General features: G+C 42.4%; 1 protein-coding gene across 2 annotated transcripts in view; it reads left to right on the top strand.

The window, feature by feature from the left end:
• LOC137268078 (protein ELYS-like) overlaps positions 1-17,386 on the top strand; it is a 43,880-nt gene extending 26,494 nt beyond the window's left edge. The window contains exons 23-40 of one of the 2 annotated variants that reach the window (XM_067802585.1): positions 299-400; positions 693-883; positions 1,474-1,568; positions 1,986-2,167; positions 3,672-3,819; positions 4,015-4,147; positions 4,991-5,068; positions 5,927-6,073; positions 6,513-6,688; positions 6,925-7,243; positions 7,742-7,890; positions 8,180-10,363; positions 10,728-10,906; positions 11,424-11,525; positions 12,591-12,708; positions 12,906-12,986; positions 13,482-13,677; positions 14,719-17,386. In XM_067802585.1, coding sequence (XP_067658686.1) covers positions 299-400; positions 693-883; positions 1,474-1,568; positions 1,986-2,167; positions 3,672-3,819; positions 4,015-4,147; positions 4,991-5,068; positions 5,927-6,073; positions 6,513-6,688; positions 6,925-7,243; positions 7,742-7,890; positions 8,180-10,363; positions 10,728-10,906; positions 11,424-11,525; positions 12,591-12,708; positions 12,906-12,986; positions 13,482-13,677; positions 14,719-14,920 — 4,782 coding nt within the window. In that variant the 3' untranslated portion in view covers positions 14,921-17,386. The remainder of the gene's footprint in view (positions 1-298; positions 401-692; positions 884-1,473; positions 1,569-1,985; positions 2,168-3,671; positions 3,820-4,014; positions 4,148-4,990; positions 5,069-5,926; positions 6,074-6,512; positions 6,689-6,924; positions 7,244-7,741; positions 7,891-8,179; positions 10,364-10,727; positions 10,907-11,423; positions 11,526-12,590; positions 12,709-12,905; positions 12,987-13,481; positions 13,678-14,718) is intronic. The other variant, XM_067802586.1, reaches the window with a different exon arrangement.
• The last annotated feature ends 1,663 nt before the right edge of the window (positions 17,387-19,049 follow it).

Below are 19,049 nucleotides of genomic sequence, written 5' to 3'. Positions count from 1 at the left end.
CCTTGCACATCAAGCCTCCACCATCCTGTTCTACAACCAGCCCCCTTCAAGGCTCTTACACCCACATTATGCAGACAGTGTCCCATCTCACCCCACTGTAGGATTTACCAACCTGAGCCACTCATGATAAGGAATTGACAGATTTTAGTACATTACGTAGTTGTTTTATCTAGAAATATGAAAGGACTTCTGCAGTTGTAAACATCAGACGCTTTGATACATGTTTATCAGATCTGTTTATGCAGAGTTTGTTTTTCTTCTCAATTATTTTTGCAAGTGTCCTATACTTCTATTTCAGTTTGCTGACAAGATTGCCAAATTTGCCAAGTCTTTCTCTCTTCCTCTGTCTGTAGTGAAGCAGATCCAGGCCTTCTGGTTGTTGGATCACAAGGACTTTGAGGTAAGTAAGAAGAATGTGTCCTGTATCTGCCACTGTCAAGCCATCAATGTGTTCTGCTTTAGGGAGTGCTCTATGTTTTTTATGAATCACTCTGTTTCTCCATTGTGTGTGTCATTAAGTGTACCACATCTCAACTTTGTTTCAGCAAGCATTCTATATCTCAACTGTGTTTAAGAGAGTGTTCTGTACCTCCTTTCTCTTTAACCAAGCACTCAATATCTCGTCTGTTTACCGACTGTTCTATGTGTCTCCTTTGTTTCAGCAAGCGTTCAGTATCTGCTCTCTGTTTCAGGAGGCGTTCCTCCACTTGCTCCACCCAATGTCCAACCTACAACTTGGTCAGTGGCAGCAATGCAGGGTCATCAAGTCGCTGCTGTTTCAAGGGGAGAGCAAGTTGGCCCTGCGTTACATCAGCCTCCGCAGCGTCACGGTGATGTCACAGGAGGAGGTGAAGCTGAAGCTCACAGTGTTACTGGCTAATGGGTAAGTCATGGACGCACAGATGACATAGCAGAAGTTGACACTTTCTTTCCTGTACAGGGTATGCATGTAAAATGGACATCATAGCATTATCGACTTTAAGGTAAAAGTGGATTGAACTTTGATCTTTTTGTGTTGTTACCATTGAATTACAAGGTTGCAATCAGCACCCAGCTACCTCCGCTGGTCTGCTTGGTGGTCAAGCAGATTGGATGGTCACACTCTGATGTGACTGGGTGGCTATCATCCCGTCTGGGTTGGACCTTTCTTGCAATTTGTGCAGCAGTTTTACTGGCTTTAAAATGGTCTTTGGCTATCTTGTAGTTGCAAGAAACAACTGGATCAGGTGGCCAATTTATCGTACCCCAATTGTGTAGAGAGGTGCTCATGATGTCCATCCCTGGATTGTCAGAATTTATTTACAGGTTGCTGGCATATGGTGCAAATATTGGTGCATGCAGACTTTAGCAACAGTTTAAAAAGTTCATCTTACCGGTATTGAGTAAATTTGATAAGGATGAAAATGAAGAAATTGGAGTAATTTTGTAAACAGAGTTTACATTGTACTTAAAACTTTTGCTGATTTATTGCAGGCTGATCACAGAAGCGTTTGAATACCAGCGGGCATGCAGGGATAAAAACAATATGGCCGACCTGCTGAGTCACCTGTTTCTCGGCTGCCATCAAAGTGAGTAGTGAGCAGATAAACATTGCTGAAATATTGTTTTCAGCCTGTCAACCCTAACCCTAACCCTGCCTGTTTCTATATTGCTTCTCAACGTGTATGCTTGTTTACTGTTACACAGTCGTGGTATTGTGACGTGTTTTGGTGTGGTAGGTATTGTTATTTTGGGAGTTTTGTAGTCTGAAAGTGTTTCTTACTAATATTGGCAATGTGATGTAAATCTTCCTCACTGACTTATTTATTTATGGTAACAATGTGGCTAAAATACTGCTGATACTGCATATTTTAGCTGACTCACCTCACTCTTGCAAAATAAAAAAACTCACTAAGTGTAGATTCTGCAATAATTCTTGAAGTGACAAGAATATCTAGGTGGACATTGTTAGTAGTTATCTGAACCGATACCCCTGTTTGCTGCAGCACATACAATAGACCAGCTGCTGCAGCTGCCGCTGAGTGATGTAGAGGAACACCACCTACAGAACTACCTCCTGGAGAGCTCGGAGCCCCACTCAGCAGAGCTGCTTGTCATGCACTATCTACAGCGGGCTCGGTACATCGAAGCCATCCGACTGAATGAGAAGATCAAACACCGAGTGATGGTGAGCTGGTTAACATTTTAAGTTGTTCAGTGGGGTATGATGTACCTGAAGGGAGAGGGGAACATAAGCAAACAGTGAGGGCACATCAACCCATGGGCCCCAAGGGATCAGTGAAGAAATGTATTTATCTTACCGAACACCTCAATGTTAAGTTGTAACTGATTGAAGCATGGCTGTCGGATGGTTCACTTCATCCAACCTTTGTGAATCGAACAATTCGAAATCGAACAATTCGAATCTTGCACCTTGCTGTTTTTCTCGCATGTATTGTCTTAGTGAAGTCGCTGCTAATTCCCCTTCTTAATATACACAGGAACTACATTTGAATGTTTTGTTAAAATATATATAATGGAGTGCTTAGCAAATCCTTTCGTAGCCATCACTAGATATTGCAGACGACAGAAGAAAAAACAATTTCGAGTTATTGTCCTTCCACCGATTTGCATTTTTGCAAAACATCAGTAATTTCCGTGCATCATGTGTGATTCATTGTTATTGGAGACGAAGAAGCACTACCAAGAAGTACTGTATGAGTTGCCATTGGCAGCAGGATACATTAAAATTTACCTCACTTGTAAGTGGAGTACACTGAAAATAATAGGAAGGAGCTTAGCCAATCAGAAAACAACATTTATGTGTGAAGTAAGATAATATAAGTTGTTCACTGGTCCCAAGGGGAACATGGGTTGATGTGCCCTCGATGTTTGTTTATGTTTATGATCGTGAGGTTGTGCTCGTATTGTCATTCCTGATTCAACTTGGTTTTGAAATACAGTACGCACTGGAAGGTTAAGATACTAGTGTCCCTTTGATTTATTTACTAGAGTGACACATTTTTGTCTTGATATGGATCTTGTTCTCATGAGGGGTTCCCTGCATATGGGTAGAAACAATGACGTGCGTGTGCGTGTGCGTGTGTGTGTGCGTGTGTGTGTGTGTTTGTGCGTGTGTGCGTGCGTGGGTGAACACAAAGCTAAAAGTTTGTAATTGAAAACTAGACTAGAACCATATTTTCAAAATGTTCCAGGAGGGAGAAGCCCAATGGTAAAGGCATTCTCTCATCAGACCAAAGGCCCTTATTTGATTCCCCACATGGGAACAATGTGTGAAGCCCATTTCGAGTGTCTCCGGTCGTGATGTTGCTGGAATATTGCTATAAGAGTTGTGAAACTAACCTCAGTTACAGTGTTCAATGACCAATGTTTGTTGTATGTTTGTGTCCAATTAGTTATTATAGTCCTGTGCATGACAGAATCTTAATTTTTTCCATGTGCTATTTGCTTGTCATCCCTTCCTTCCGAACGGTATGTGGAAACTTGAATCCCTTGAAGCAAATGTAAAATCAGTCACCCAGCTGGGTTTGCCACCCTTCCATTTTCCTGCCATAGTGTCCCTTGTCACTTGTCACTCTCTCCTTAATCACCCTACTAATCTTGTGATATAAAGCAAGACACTGCCCCGTCATCTACACACTAAGGAATATTATTGACTTTCCTCCACCCAGACTGAGACCAGCGCCAAGGCCAGGGAGAGGGCTGGAGCACGGAACTCCATTGTTGATGGATTTTTCCGCACACTGCCTGCCCCACAGAAAAAGCTTGTTGGCGACCACCCAAGCATGCCTAGAAAAACTGCTGGAAAGAGAATAGATGGTAAATAGCTAGATTCTTTTCTACTTCAGTAATTTTGAAAATATAGTTTATCACGTGTGGTACATTAAGGAATTGCTTGCTTTTTATTTATTGTTTGTTTTTTTGTCTTTATACGTGGATGGGTTCTGTTTTATTGAACCTGTGATGGAATTCTTACATGAAATGGTGTTCAGTGGAAGTATTGTTCCTCCTTAGTGAGACGTCCGAAGCCGTTGTCTACAGTTGTCACCCAGTCTGAGAGGTCAAAGGTTGTTTCCCACTCCAGCCTCATTCTGGCGATGATGGAGAAAGTACAGGAAGTGAAGCAATATCAGGAATCCCCACAAAGGTGACAGAGATTGCCATGTTGTTCACTTGGTGTCATAGATAGGGTGTTCCTCGAGAGCAGGAGGAACCTGGCTGTGTCATACCAAAATATATTGAAAGATGGTAGTTGTCAGTTACATTAAAGCATGTTGACAGGTGAGTAAAACGTGTCTGAATTGTTTCCTATTTTGATGCTTGGATACAGTGCAGGCAAACCAGGGCAAACCAGATTCAAATCCCTGACAGCCACACCTTGACAACTGAGCCACTATTTGTTGTACCAGTCTTGCAAACATGTTCACCGTGCTATCATCCACTGGTCCAGACATCTTCAGTTGACTGCTTACGATGATACAATGTACAAATGACAAAATCTAGGTCAGCTGTGATTCTTTCACTTCGTATGATATTGTCTTAACAAATATACTCATAGTATCAATGTCTGCTTGAATTTGCCGCACCGAGTTTTTATGTAACTACATCTGTGGTATTTTAAGACAAGATTCCCATGTTGGCAGTACAGGCTCATGAAGCATTCGTATCCTGGCGGAAACAAACATCACCAGAACACCAGGAGGCATTTGTTGCTTGTGCCTATTGTGCCCTCATGCGAAACTTGTTATAAAATATCACTGATATAGTTACGAGATTATGCGTAGTTGCAAATTCAGATAGAATTGATACTACGAGAATGCTTGTGATAGGCAGTCATGGTGTTGATTAAGTTTCAAATTCTGCGAACTTTTGTAATGGTATTGTGAATTCATGTTCAGCATGGCATTCATTTATCTATCTTACACATACAAGGTTAGCACCTGGCGTCACACACACTGCAGGGATGTTGACAGCTATATGTTTCTTCCAGGGAAGAGGAGGAGAAGGAGAGTGACCTGGGACCCTTTCTGTGTACACCTATCACTCCACGGAAAAAGCTTAGATTAAGGTATTGTAGTACCAAAATTACACCTTGGAAGTTAGGCCAGTGAACAAGATATGATATTGAATTTCAGCTGTCATTTAATGAAGATTCTGTTTTCTTTGCTTAATACAGTATTGTGGAAAGAGCTGAGGTCAAAGAATGTCCAGTTGGTATGTGTTGGCTAAAAGTTTACTTGGCAGGAAAAACTCACCACTTACGTTTGAATATTTCTGAAGAAATCATACCTGATTTGTCAGTTTTAGGAAAGCATATTCCCTCTACATGTTTGGCACATGAGAAAACGTTTCCTAGACAGTTGTGAGGTTAGCTGATACAGAGACTTTTAGAAGTCTTGTAAATATTGCCTTTGTGATGTTACCTGTTAAAATGTACACAAGTATTATGAGGTGTCAGACTAATTGGTCGAGGACAAACTTTGACATCACCATGAAACAAAAATGTTTTTGATAAAGATTCCTTATCTGCTTTGGTGCTGTTTTAGGTAGAAAAATGTTTGATGTAAGAATGGATGTTGTGTGTGTCCTGCTTTTTTTTATGTGCTGGTGTTTGTGCTGTGCATGTTACATATGTTGTTTGATGTGTTGGTGACTGTTGTTTGTTGTTTTGAGATGTCGTGTTTGTTGATGAACATTGTTTTGAATTGTTGTATGTTGTTGAATGTTTGGAATTGTTTGTTGCTGAATGTTGCTTTGAATTGTCGTATGTTGTTGAATGTTGTTTTGAATTCTTGTATGTGTTGAACATTGTTCTGAGTTGTATGTGTTGTATCTGTTGTTTTGAGTTGTATGTGTTGTATCTGTTGTTGAACACTGTTTTGGGTTGTTGTATGCTGCTATGAGTTGTTGTATATGTTGTTGGCAGTGAGGTCCAGGATGTGGTGTACCCTACCCGAATGTGTGGATCTGCATCGGACAAACAGAACTTGTCGGTGTATCAGGTTACCAGGGACCCTGCAGTCCTGAACTCTCCCCTGTCTGTCAACAAGTCACTGAAGGAGACACTCCAGAGGTAGGACACTCAGACAGACACTCAGGGTCCAGTTCCACACAATAGTAGATACTATCACAGCTGTAAAAAGGTCATAGCAACCACTGTTTCATAAAACTTGGCTGGGCTTAGTGATTTGGCTGATGGTGTGTCATCATATTGAAACTGTACCAGTGGTTTAGATTGTTGCTGATGCTTTCAGTCACAGTTTGTCATCGTCAGGTTAACATCATATAATCACAATATTGCTGAGTAAATTCCCCGAACAGCAGTCCTGGAACATTACAGGTGAAGTGTGAAAACAATTCTGTAATGGCATTACAGAGTTACAATATTTAAGAAAAGCCCTGCAGCAGAATCCTAAATGTATGGATTATTCAATTCAAATTTTCATCATGTGTTTCTGCCTCTTCTAAACAGATTGGCCTGACGAGTGAGATATTTTTTTCTTCTTTTTCAGTAAGAAGAAGTCGCGGTATTCAGTTGCAGGAACAATGTCGCTGCTGCAAACTCCGAAGGTCCGCAGGAAGTCGCCATCACGGATTTCCATGCCTTCCACACTCCGCACACCGCAGTCCATACTCAAAGTGCGACGACTTATCACAAAGTCCCCCAGTCCTGCGTCCAGTACATTAGGTAGGATGAGTTGTGTCTTTTGTGACACAGTTTGTCACAGAATTGTGTTAATGTGTCCGGATTTGTGATTACACTGTACAGAATTTTGGGTTGGGATTTGCGCAGGATTCCCTGAGTCTAGACTACGTTGCAACGTGATTGTTGCTTTAAACATAACTATTTTCACTCACACTATTTTTTAGCTTGATTCCACTTTTGCACAAACATTCCAAGAGTATTTGCCTGTTTCCATGCAGATGTTTCTGACAAGACTCCGACGGCACTACATCGACCCAAGCGACTGGGGTTTGCCGTGAAGCTGTCTGCAGGAGTTGCAGCAAAACTCAAACAGCCAACTTCTGTACCCACCACACCCAAACAGTTGTCATTTGCTGACCAGCCCAGTACGTCTGGACGGCAATCAACATCAGCATCAGTGTCATCAACACCCAAACACCTACGCTTTGTGGAACCAGTTACTATTGACGATGATCAAACACCAGTCAAGAAGAAACTGTCTCCACCATCTCCACCCAGTCCTAGGTCTGTCAAGAACAGGAGTCCCACGCCAGAAAGGTGAGGTTGCTTGTTTATGAATGATAATTCCAGTGGCTGGAACAAGGTAAGTGAAGGGTGTCTTCTGTGCAGAGTTTGATCCTTCAGCTATCCCCAAATCTTTAGTGAGTGAATGATTTAGTTTTGATTCACTCCACTTTTAGCAATATTCAAGCAAAGTCTTGGTGGGGACCACCAGAAATGGGCTTCATGCCTCGTACCCATCTTTTGAATTGTCTCCAGTGTGACCGGTGAATGCCCAAACCACTAAGCACTCCTTGTAAATCTTCAGAGTCATCTCACTTCAAAAGATCCACTGGTTCTATTATTAAAAGTTAAATATTTCTGATTCATTAACGAACTGAACAGAAATGTTTGATGTTTCCCGTACCAGTTGTGACCAATTTCAGACACTTGACCTTGAGCTTGACATTTTAGGGAGTGAGCCTATAACTAAGTAAATTTATGGACACAATTGTACATGACACTGTATACTTATCTGCCTCATCCTTGTCACAGCCTGTCTCCCAAGATGGCTGCACGCATGGACAGTTTGATACGCCCACCAATACGAACTGACCGACAACGGGGCGCTGATGACATTGTCGACCCTCCTGATGATGACTTGGATGATGACATCACCTTCAACTTTAACCCAGCCGATTCAGGTACTTATTGTTCTGGCCTCTGTGCCCTGTGTATCTAACTTGTTTGTGTATGTTGTATTTTTCTGAGCCAAACATTATGGGCCATAAATGACATCTTTGTTATGAAGAATTAGTAAGAAAACAGGTGCCCCTATCCATCTTGTACAAGCCTGTGTTCTGCTAGGTTTCGTGTTAGTGATGACATTACTTTTTCTGAATGTCCAATCATCTTGAAGCATAAGATGGAACCATCTAACCACTAAATCCCCCCTCGGTCAACCCAAACTGTTATTCACTCACTTGTTTTCAGACGAGATGGAGATTGATGATGACGCCCCTACACCTCCTGATTTGTCGCCCTCAGTGCCCGCGTCAGGCAAGGACCAGCAAGGATCTGAACCCTGTTTCCAGGCAGAGCCGGGCTTGCATCAAGACGTGGATGTGGTGCAGGAGCAGCAGAATGAGGAGGAACATGCCAATGAGGACGATGTTGTAGACCTTACTGAAGATGATAACATGGAGGCTGGGCCTCAGGTTGTCATTGAAACAAGGCCTGTTGCAGCTGAGCCATGTGTTGTGCGGGAAACGCGGGCAGACAGTACTGAGGATGTAGGTGTGGATGAGGATGAGCTGGATCTGGTGGAGGGGGAGATACGGATGGAGGAGGAGCACGCTGGAGAGGCAGATGTCACGTCGACTCAAGTGGATGATGGGGAAGACTTTTGTCCAGATACATCTGGAGAAATAGAAATCAGGGCATCCCCTGCACGGTCCACTAGGTCCTCCCCGGCTAGGTCATTGAGGGAATCCCCGGCTAGGTCATTGAGAGAATCCCCAGCTAGGTCATTGAGGGAATCCCCAGCTAGGTCTTTGAGGGAATCTCCAGCAAGGTCATTAAGGGAATCACCTGCCAGGTCTTTGAGGGAATCCCCAGCAAGGTCATTAAGGGAATCACCTGCCAGGTCTTTGAGGGAATCCCCAGCAAGGTCATTAAGGGAATCCCCTGCTAGGTCAACCAGATCATCACCTGCTAGATCATTAAGGGAATCTCCTGCAAGAACTTTAAGAGAGTCCCCTGCAAGATCATTAAGGGCATCACCAACTAGGTCATTAGGAGAATCCCAAGAACGATCACAACAGTCCCCAGCTCTAGTCTCAAGGGAGTCTTCACAACCATCATCACCAGGAGTTTCATCAGAGCAAACACAGGAAGCAAGATCCAGATCTCCCAGAAAGGATTCTCCAAGGAGACGGGAACAGTCATGGCTGAAGATGGAGTCTCCCGTCAAAGTATTTGATGAGCTGTTTGCTGAATCCCCTGGCAAATCAACACGCAGTGCAACCAAGAAGATTACCGATGGAGTGAGTGCTGTGACTGTCACAGAGGTTTCTACCTCCAGAACATCCAGAGATACGCTTCAGCTCTCACCATCAAGAAAGTCAAAGAAAGCAGAGATTGCACTTGAAGAGGGTTCTCCAGTGAGACTCAAGTCTGCCTCCCCTAGTCGAAGGGCATCTAGACAAGCAGCCAAACATTCTCCCACTGGAAGAAAGTCACAGAAAGAAAATGAGATATCTCCAGTTAGGTCCATGGATGATGAAGTCGATGCTCGAGCTACATCAGCATCTCCCAGCAGGAGGGCCTCCAAGGCTGCTGCAAAGGCCTCCCCTGGGAGAAGAAAATCTAAGAAAGAGGATCTCCTTGATGCTTCTCCAGAAAGAGCAAGCTCCACATCTCCTGCAAGACAAAGTCCAAGAAGAAAGTCTGTTAAAGACAAGGTAGAAGCTTCATCTCCACCAAGAGAAGGATCAGCATCTCCGAGTCGCAGATCATCCAGATCAGCAGCTCGGAGGTCTCCGGCTAGAGGAGGAAGGGGACTTCAAGAGGAGAAGGAATCACCTGAGAGAACCTTGGAGCCACCAGCTCCATCACCAGGGCGAAGGTCATCTGGTAAAAAGCCTACCCTCCCCAAATCACCGGGCAGAAAAGGAAAGATGACAAATGTTGAAGAGGTAGTACAGGAATCACAGAATACTCCAGAGGAGACTGAGGAAGTAGCAGTGCTGAAGTCTCCAAGCCGGTCAACACGATCTCGAGGTGGGTCAGTGGACAAAACTGACTCATTAGTAGGAGTAGAGCCCTCAGGCAGATCCACATGGTCTCGAGAATCTGTGGAGAAGACCAAGGAATTGGCGGTGGTTGAGTCCTTGGGCAGATCAACAAGGTCTCGGGGAGGATCTGTTGAGAAGACCGAGGAGTTAGCAGTGGTTGAGTCCTCAAGCAGGTCAACACGGTCTCGGGGAGTATCTGTTGAGAAAACAGAGGAATTAGCACTGGTTGAGTCCTCAAGCAGATCAACACGGTCTCGAGGTGGGTCTGTGGAGAAGACTGTGAAGGCTTCAGGAGGTCGGATGAGGAAACAGATGACACAGCTGAAGGAAGTCGAGGAAACACAGGAGGAAGCCATGCAACCACTGTTCATCAACACTGACTGTGAGTGTAGTTGGATGATGACTTTTGAAAATAAACAGACAACAAAATAAGATATTTGAAAATGATGTGTTTTGATTTTTAAGGAATTTAAAGAAAAGTTGAAATGGCATTTATGCTTGGCAGTACGCATTAAGAAGGAATATGCCTTGAAAATAAAGTCAATGCTTTAGAAATACAAGTCTGTAAGAAAAGTTTAGTTTAACTGTTTAATGTGGATTTATTTCTTAAATAACATGGCTGCTGAGACATCCTGTTTCATGTGATTTTATTTTCTATTTCAAAATATCAGCAGTACTTTACGTATTTTGAGTGAATTTGTCATTTAATGGTGACTCAGAAAGGGAAATGAATCTTCATTCTCTAGTGTCAGACTCTGAAGTTGGACCAGTGTCTCCAATCCGACGCTCACCTCGACTGATGATGAAGACGCTGTCCAAGCAGCTGACCGACAGCGAGGGGGAGGCAGAGGCGGAGGTACTTCACTTCGATTCAGAGTCATCCAAGAGGAGGTCGACAAGGAGAACAGCCGCTCCAAAACAGAAGGTGAGTTGACGTAGGATATCTTGTGCTGACTAATGTCAGCATTCTTGGCACTGTTCCAAGGGCTGCCTTACACTGGAATATTGCTGAGTGCAGAGTAAAGCTAAGCTTACTCACTGTTCAAAGAGGCAGTTTTGGCTAGTGTCACTGACTCTGATAAAATACTTCTTCATTACCCAGTGGGCTTTGTTTGACAAGATTTGAAAACATAGCAGACATCTAATGGTGTGGTAAACGTTTTCACTCATTGAACTTGACCTGATGTGTCATGTTGTCCTTTGATTGAATTGTTTCGTTTGACATACCTACCCTGATTATCGTGTTCGCTCATCACGCCAAAGGACTGAAGAGGTTTGACTTCCCACATGAGTACAATGTGTGAAGCCCATTACTGGTGTCCCAAGCTCTTATTATCGATGGAATATTGCTAAAAGCTAAACTCATTAACTCACGTAGACAAACATTTATGTTAATGTGTGACTTTGCCTCTCTGTGTTATGACATGCTGTTTTGCCTGCAGGAAGAAAGTACTGTGTTCAAGACTCCTCCCCGAGCTTCCCGAGTCAGTGCCCCTCTTACACCCCCGGAGTCCGGCAAAGACTCTCCAGACAAGGCGGAGGAGGTGATTATCTTGCACGGATGTCACATTCCTCAGATGTACTAAGGCAGAGCAGATTTGTACAAATGATGCTTTGTATGCTACACCTACTTGTTTTGATTACACGATGCCATTTTAGAAAGTGGTCAAATGCAACGTATGTCATATTTGGGATTTCACTTTCTCAGTAAAGTACAAATTCTAGTACTTTTTGGGGTTTTTTTGGTTGAGACCCATCCGGGATTCGAACCCGCACCCTCAGAGTCAGGCACCTAATCTCCAGCACACCTCAGCTGCCAAGCCTGCTCAGCCACCGCGACTGAGCGGGCTAGGCGACTGACTTTGTGTGCTGGTGATTAGGTGCCTGACTATGAGGGTATGGGTTCGAATCCCAGATAGGACTCAACCGAAAAAAAAAGTACTAGAATTTGTACGTTACTGAGAAAGTGAAATCCCAAATATGACATATGTTGCACCTACTTGTTTGTTTTAAACATTTATTTTCCAAAAGACAAAGGGATTGGACTCAGGAACACCACTTGTCATCTTCTCCCTACTTTAGTATCAATTCATGTTTATTTCTGTATCTTTTTTGAAATTTGAGAGATTGAAAATGTCCAGTCTCCTCCTATGACAATCCTGAAACAAATGGTTAAAAGTGATCGTGTATGATTGGAAGACGTCACCATAAACTTTTCATGTGAGCACAACCAACCCAAACTGGACCTCCATAGAAAGTTTCAGTCAGCGCCAGTAAAGTGATGAGAGACACTCTGTATCATGCTTTTAGTGCTGTCTGATGTACCGTATTGTAACACCCCAAATATTGAGGTGAAGTGACTGTGTCTTGCAACACATTGCCATGATGAATAAAGCCCCTGTTGCTGAAGTTGCTGAAGTTGCTGAAAGTCCTCTTTCATCATGTTATAATGTGTCACTGTTGTTATCCATAAGAATACATGAAACTGATGAAGTTCATATCCTGGGACTCTGTGTGCTTCTTGAGTGGCGCCACCTGTTTCCCAGCTTCTTTAGGAAACTGACAGCGCTACAGTAGCTGTTTTCTGACTAGTCTCTGTGTGTTTTCAGACAAAGTCCCGGCGTAAATCTCCAGCCAGGAAGTCTGTGGCCTCTGCTCGTCACTCTACCAGGATAAGAGCCAAAGATGTTACCATGGAAACCCAAGAACCGGTTGCTGACAAGTCAGGTACAGTTAAAATTCATTGTTGAGATAGAAATGGATGAAATATGTAACTGAAGGATTGGCTCTTGAGGTGCCACGCAAGACAAGGTACCTTTTCATAAAATTGTGTCAGTGGTTTGAACCGTTGATTTCATCATAAGTCAAGAGCTTTAGTAGCGGCACAAATTAATGTTTAACTACAACTGATTCACCAATCACAGAAGCTGTGTCTGCTGCTGCCGACACCTCGACTTCCAGCTTCCTGTTCTCAGAGCCCATGTCTCTGGAGCCAGAACTACAAGGTGGGTACCTTTGTGTTTTTTAGCAGTCTCACTTGGGGGTGAAATGAAAGGTACACTGAGTTACTGCCATGTGTCAGTGAACACAATGCACTTGACAGGAGTGATATGGAATCAGACTGATAAATGGTACTCTCCAGAGTTGTGTCCCTTCAGTCCATCCTGAACCTGTGATGCTGGATTGGAATGATTTTTTTACCTTGTTTTTGTTTCTTGGATTGTCACCATCATACCTATGCTTGTAGAATTCAACACGGTGGCAAATTTCACAGGCCTGCATCACATCTTCCAACGTCAAGCTGACTTGCAGTGAATTAAAAACTGCTTATGGAATGGGGTCCCTCCCTCAGCCACTCACTCACTCACCCTCCCAACCACGCACCAGATCAAAAGAATCTACTGACATTCAGTATTTCTGTTCATGCAAACCTATCAGCTGAACTTCTTGTCTTGTGTTGACATTTTCCACTATACAGCAGCATCTGTGTTTTGCTTCAGAGAGACTCAGAGAACCGGGAACACCCGTCAAGAATTTCATCTTCTCCCCGCCAATACAGAGGAAGAGGTCAGCACCTGTGGTCAAGGAGGATCCACCAACACCAGTTACCTCCCTCCTCCCACCCCCCACAGAAGCAGATGGAGGTGCAGGACCTTCCCGGAAACCCAAGACTAGGAAAGCTGTTAAAAAGGAGACGTAAGTACATGGAGGTTGTTTAGTCCTGATGGATCTTGGCCATCCCATCAGGAATTCATACCTCGTGACTTTCACACGACACAAACTGCACACAGTTAACACCTCACCTTTCTCTTCATCTCATGGATAAAGTGTCTGTCCAAAGAGTGACTTGTTGGATCAGTATTTGCTTGCATCAGAAAGATTGAGTCTGTGAGTTTTGTTTTGCACCAAAATCAGCAATATTCCAGCAATATGGCAATAGTCAGTAAATAATTGAACCTGAACCAGACAATCTAGTGATCAACAGCATGAGCATCGATCTAAGCATTTTGGAACGATGACATATGTCAATAATGTCTGAGAGCCTGACGACAAATTGGGTAACTGAAGATCAATTCGAACCCAGATCTTCATGGGTAGCAAGAATGTTGCAAGACAGTACTGTTTTCCTGCCTGCTGGTCGTTTTCCATTACATTTAACAGGACAGATCAGAAACTGTTTGTATGTCAGGAGATGAGGACTATTACACTGGCATTGATCTGGAGTAATACAAACTGACAAACGCACCCAGACACTGCAAAGGCAGACCCATATTCACAGAAAATTAAAAAAACAGTTCTTGAAATGGCTGTTGGAAAGGTGTACGAATGTCCCATATCATTATGAAGCTCTGTTGACTGTCATATTTATTGTTAAGGTTAAATCACATTTAAATCTGTAAGTCAGTTCAAGGGTTATGTTCCTTTTGTACAAACAGTCTCTCACTGGCAGTTGTCATGTAGCATCTCACACACATGGCTGACAGGTTTTGGCTTATTGTTTAACTCCACAGTCATAGTGTCCCTGCTACGTATTAAAGAACTGTACATCATTTGATCAAACTATCTAGTGTCAGATGCTGCGGACAGTGATCAGTGCACAATGACACACACCAAGAAACAACCAGTATGGTTACCTCTTTCAACCATCATAGGTTCAGGCAGCAGATTCGAACCCAGAAATGCCCTCCAGGTGGTCAACAGGTATCTGGTATATAACAAGAATATAATGTATTTCAGAAGCAAGAAAAAGAAGATAGCAGAGCCTCCCCACAGCTCACCCAGTGACAGCCCGATAAACTTTGTGAGCCCTGCCCCACAACGCAGAGTGACAAGAGCAATGCAGGATAGGGAAGCTTCAACATCTGGGTCGACATCAACTGCAGCTGTAACTGCAACTTTCAAACGTAAAACACGGAAGAAGGTGTCAAGATTAAACTGAGCGCTGTCAGTGAGACCAATATTGACTTGAATTTTACTCCACAGTGTTATTCACTCGGGACAGAAGATTCAACAACTTTTTAAAGAATGTGTCAAAGAGATTCCATTTTGGCTTGTGGTCATTGAGTTCAAAATCAGTCAAACTATTGTTTCAAGCTTGTATGATTTTATGACTTGTATGATAGCAGAGACTTCTCCTAGGTTCATGGCAGAGGTCTGGTTTTCTAGTTTGCTGTATAAGCTGAAGTGTGAATTCAGTTGGCAGAGTGTACCTGATAATGAATAACGTGATTGATTGACAAGGGGCAACTCTCAGGGGTTGATCTCTGGTAGGGATGGATATTTTTGAGAAACTTTTGGACATATTGTTCGTTATCATTTAAGACATAATCACTAGATGTTTTTTGTTAAAAAGGCTGAGGCTAATAATTCCCTCATCCCCAAATCACATGACCCTTCCCCAGATTATCCTGATCTGCCCATTTATGGGTAAGAGGGTAACACATTATTTCACTTGTCAGGTTCATAATGATGTTTTTGTACAAGGAACTGATCTTTGACTGAAGGACTAGCAGGGTGAAAACAGGACATAAAGATGACAGAACTCTTGTATATACAATGGCCAAGTTCTAGGGATAGAACTTCCTAGGTATGGCCAGTAGGTATGGCGAAGTGACTGATGACAGTGTACTGGGAGTTGGTGTGAATGGAATAGTGCTTTGTCGTACAGCTATGTTCGTTTGAAGTAATGCATTTTGAGGAATACCCTGTGTGCTTGGAGTCTTCCATAGACATCATCGAGAGGAAGACAAACAGGAGGAGGATTTAGTGACTGCATTAAAGGGACGTGATTCAGCACATGGCAGAGGTGCTGAGAAACATGGCAATCAGACATTTCATTGTATATGATTCCACTCTGCCTGAAGATGCCTCAAGAAGGTTGTATCTTGTGTTGGTTCTTGAGCCAAAAAATGTCAGCTTTTTTAGTCAGTTACACTTTGAGTCTACACTGCCTCAAACTAATACCAGCTTCTTAAATTTGGAAATCACAGATTTTATTTGTTTGTGCTTGCACACAATATAAACAAACATCACATGCATTTCATTAGTTACCCAAGAATTCTAAACTATCAACATTCATTGGCTTATTAGAAAACTTGCCTGGCACACTGTCAAGAATTTCACACAGAGTTGTCACATAAGGGTATCTAAACTGAGGATACAGTGTGGAGAATGGGTTTGTGTTTTGAAGCTTACGTAGACTGGATGGTATCTATAAGGAATATGCCTAGTGGGCAAGTTACACAGATGTTTATAAAATTTCAACCAGTTGAAAGATCTGGCTTACCTTGTAGGCATGTTCATAATTGAATAGGTTGATAAATAGGTTAGTTACATTCCATACACTGTTCCTGATCAATCCCACTATTGGATATATAATGTTAAACAGCCAAGATAGGTTTTGCAGAAAGTGACTACCTTGTACCTTTTGGTACAGGGGTGGTAAGAGATAACTCATCAGGCACACATCTATCACACACACACACACATCTGATGTTTACAAAACTGTTGTTGAAATCCCTACATGGATAAAGTCGCTCTCTGCACCATCACCCAAGGAGCTGGCCTGGCTGATGTTGCTCTGGCTGATACTGTGGGCACAGTATTATCAAATGTTGTAAAGGGAATGACAGGTGCTTTTTGGTATAACCTGAAGTGAGGATTGTGTGATAATCATTTTTGTAGTTTATGAAATATGAAGATTAAGAACATTCTCATTATGGAGTCGAAAAAGAATTTCTTCTGTTATTACATATGTTAAGCAAGGTGAAAGGTCATGGTAAATATTCTTTTCGTTCTTATTATTTTGGTTCTAAGTTGTGAGATAAACTTGTTATTACAAAGTTATTGAAAATCGAAACAGTAAATGCTTTTGTTGTATTAAAGATAATATATTTCCTTTTCTTGTGGTGTGCAATGTGAAATTCCAAAACCTGAATGCATGTTAGTATGGATAAGATGATTGTCTTCAAACTCTGTTTAATAAGATACCAAAAGAAATAATTGTAATTAAATAATGAACGATATTGACTTTGAGACTGAGGTGCTAGTAGCTGAAGGTGACAGTGATAGTTTGGTTGGTAACTTTGACAAAATCATTTTTATTTATTATCTCATTGACCAAGAGCTAAGGTGTGAGTTACAAAAGTCAAGATGTGTGGCAATATGAGTTGCTAAGATGCTGGATGTATGTGAAACTGTAAGCCTGTATTGTAAAAGGGGCTGTACATTTGCTAATGTGATGCTTTGGGAAATGTATTGTACATGTAGTGTTCAGTTGACCATGTGCTGTAACTCGCTGATATTTGTAAATTGTAAACATCTTTTTCTCTGTATGAATCAAATGTGTATGGAATAAAAGCAAGATTTTCCTAAACACCAGCAGTATGACTGGCACGGGTCTGTTGATGACATGTCTAATTTATCTACAGCCTTGGTTTCAACAAAGGAAACAAGGGTTAAGCAACATATTATGTACAGTGCTGAGAACGCCTGTAACATGGGCGCCTGTGGGGTTGTGCATTGTGGAACCATTCGGAAACTGATAAATATGATGTCATTAGTTAAATAGTGGTCGGAAAAGTGAACCGAAATTATGTCCGCTGTGCAGAGATGATTTCAGATATACCTGTCAGATATGACACCCACTCACATTGTTTATGCTACACTGAAACAACATGTTAGTCGATGGAAGTGACGTCAAGTGGCACAGTGTAGCTTGCACGGGTCTGTAAATAAAACAATCACAGTTTTAGGCAAAAAAAGATGTAAAATATGCTCATTCCAGAGACTTTTGTTGTTAGTCTCCGAGTGCAAGTTGCAGTTTGAGGAATGGGACTGTCGGTGAATGGAATGGACGCAATATTGTAGAGGGGAGGTAACACTCTATGGCTTGGGCCCCAGTATCAGGTATGGCCCCATCCAACAGGCAGCAGTAGATTCGTCTTTATCTCGGGAGTGTATGATGTAATTTAGAAAGTCTCTGCAACAACTTTTACAGATTCAGAAATGGAAGTGTATACTAGAGGTTCTGGTCCGTAATATGAAGTCATGTTTGTTCTGATGTTTACGTTTTCGCATTTCTATAGGCGGATCCAAGGATGAGTAACAGTTGCAGTTCGCCATCGCTCGCACGCACGCACGCACGCACGCACGCACGCACGCACTCGTTAGACTACTAACAAGGGAGCTCTTTGTAATTTGAAGTAACAAAACGCTAAATCCAAAATGAGCCTAGGTTGTTAAAATAAACGTTTGTCGTGTGAACGCAAAGTACATTTACACATGCACGTGTTTGATTAGTTTCACATTAGTAAAATTAACGTAAGTAACTGAAGAGAGGATGAAGACTTTTATGGACATGCAGCTTCTTTCTCTGCCGTGGGTGCGACGTTTCGGTGTAGATTCTAACTATTTTTGGCTGATAACGGTGTTAGAAGCTGCATGTCCATAAAAGTCTTCATACCAACTTCTGAAATGCCACTTAAACTGTAGGGAACGGAGTACAAGATTTACACAACATCGGACCTTCTCTCAGATCTGCTTGACCTGCTTGAATATAACAGACCCATGAAGGTCAGGTTGGAACCGGTCTTCAGCAACCCGTGCTGGTCGCAATAGGCAACGCACCAACTGAAAATAACCGGAACATTTAAGGATTGACTGTGTATTTCTTTCGTTGCACTGAAGTATGAAACTAAAAACCAATGTGCAAACTGTATGAATCCGCGTAGCAACAAATACTATATCATTTCAACAATATTTTCTTTAAACATAATCACATTCATCGAAACAGATATCTTTGTTACCACCGATTAGCATTTTCGGTGTAAGAATTCGGTAATGGCGTGACATGACTCAGGTGACTCATTTACATAAAATAAAACGCCTTCCAAACCATTAACCAATCAGCATACAGCACCCCCAAACAGCCGTCAGTCAACCAAGCTAACATCGGTCGGCGAATCAGGGTGGAACAACTCAACGTGACGCGTCCCGGTATCGGCAAAGTTTCAAGTTCAAACGTTTGAATTACTACCTGCGAACTGAGAGAGACAGTTTGAAAAGTG

This window comes from Haliotis asinina, chromosome 16, assembly GCF_037392515.1.
Source record: "Haliotis asinina isolate JCU_RB_2024 chromosome 16, JCU_Hal_asi_v2, whole genome shotgun sequence".
NCBI classification, from domain to species: domain Eukaryota; kingdom Metazoa; phylum Mollusca; class Gastropoda; order Lepetellida; family Haliotidae; genus Haliotis; species Haliotis asinina.
The sequence above is the reverse complement of the archived record's forward strand: the minus strand, read 5'-3'. Positions and strand labels throughout refer to the sequence as shown.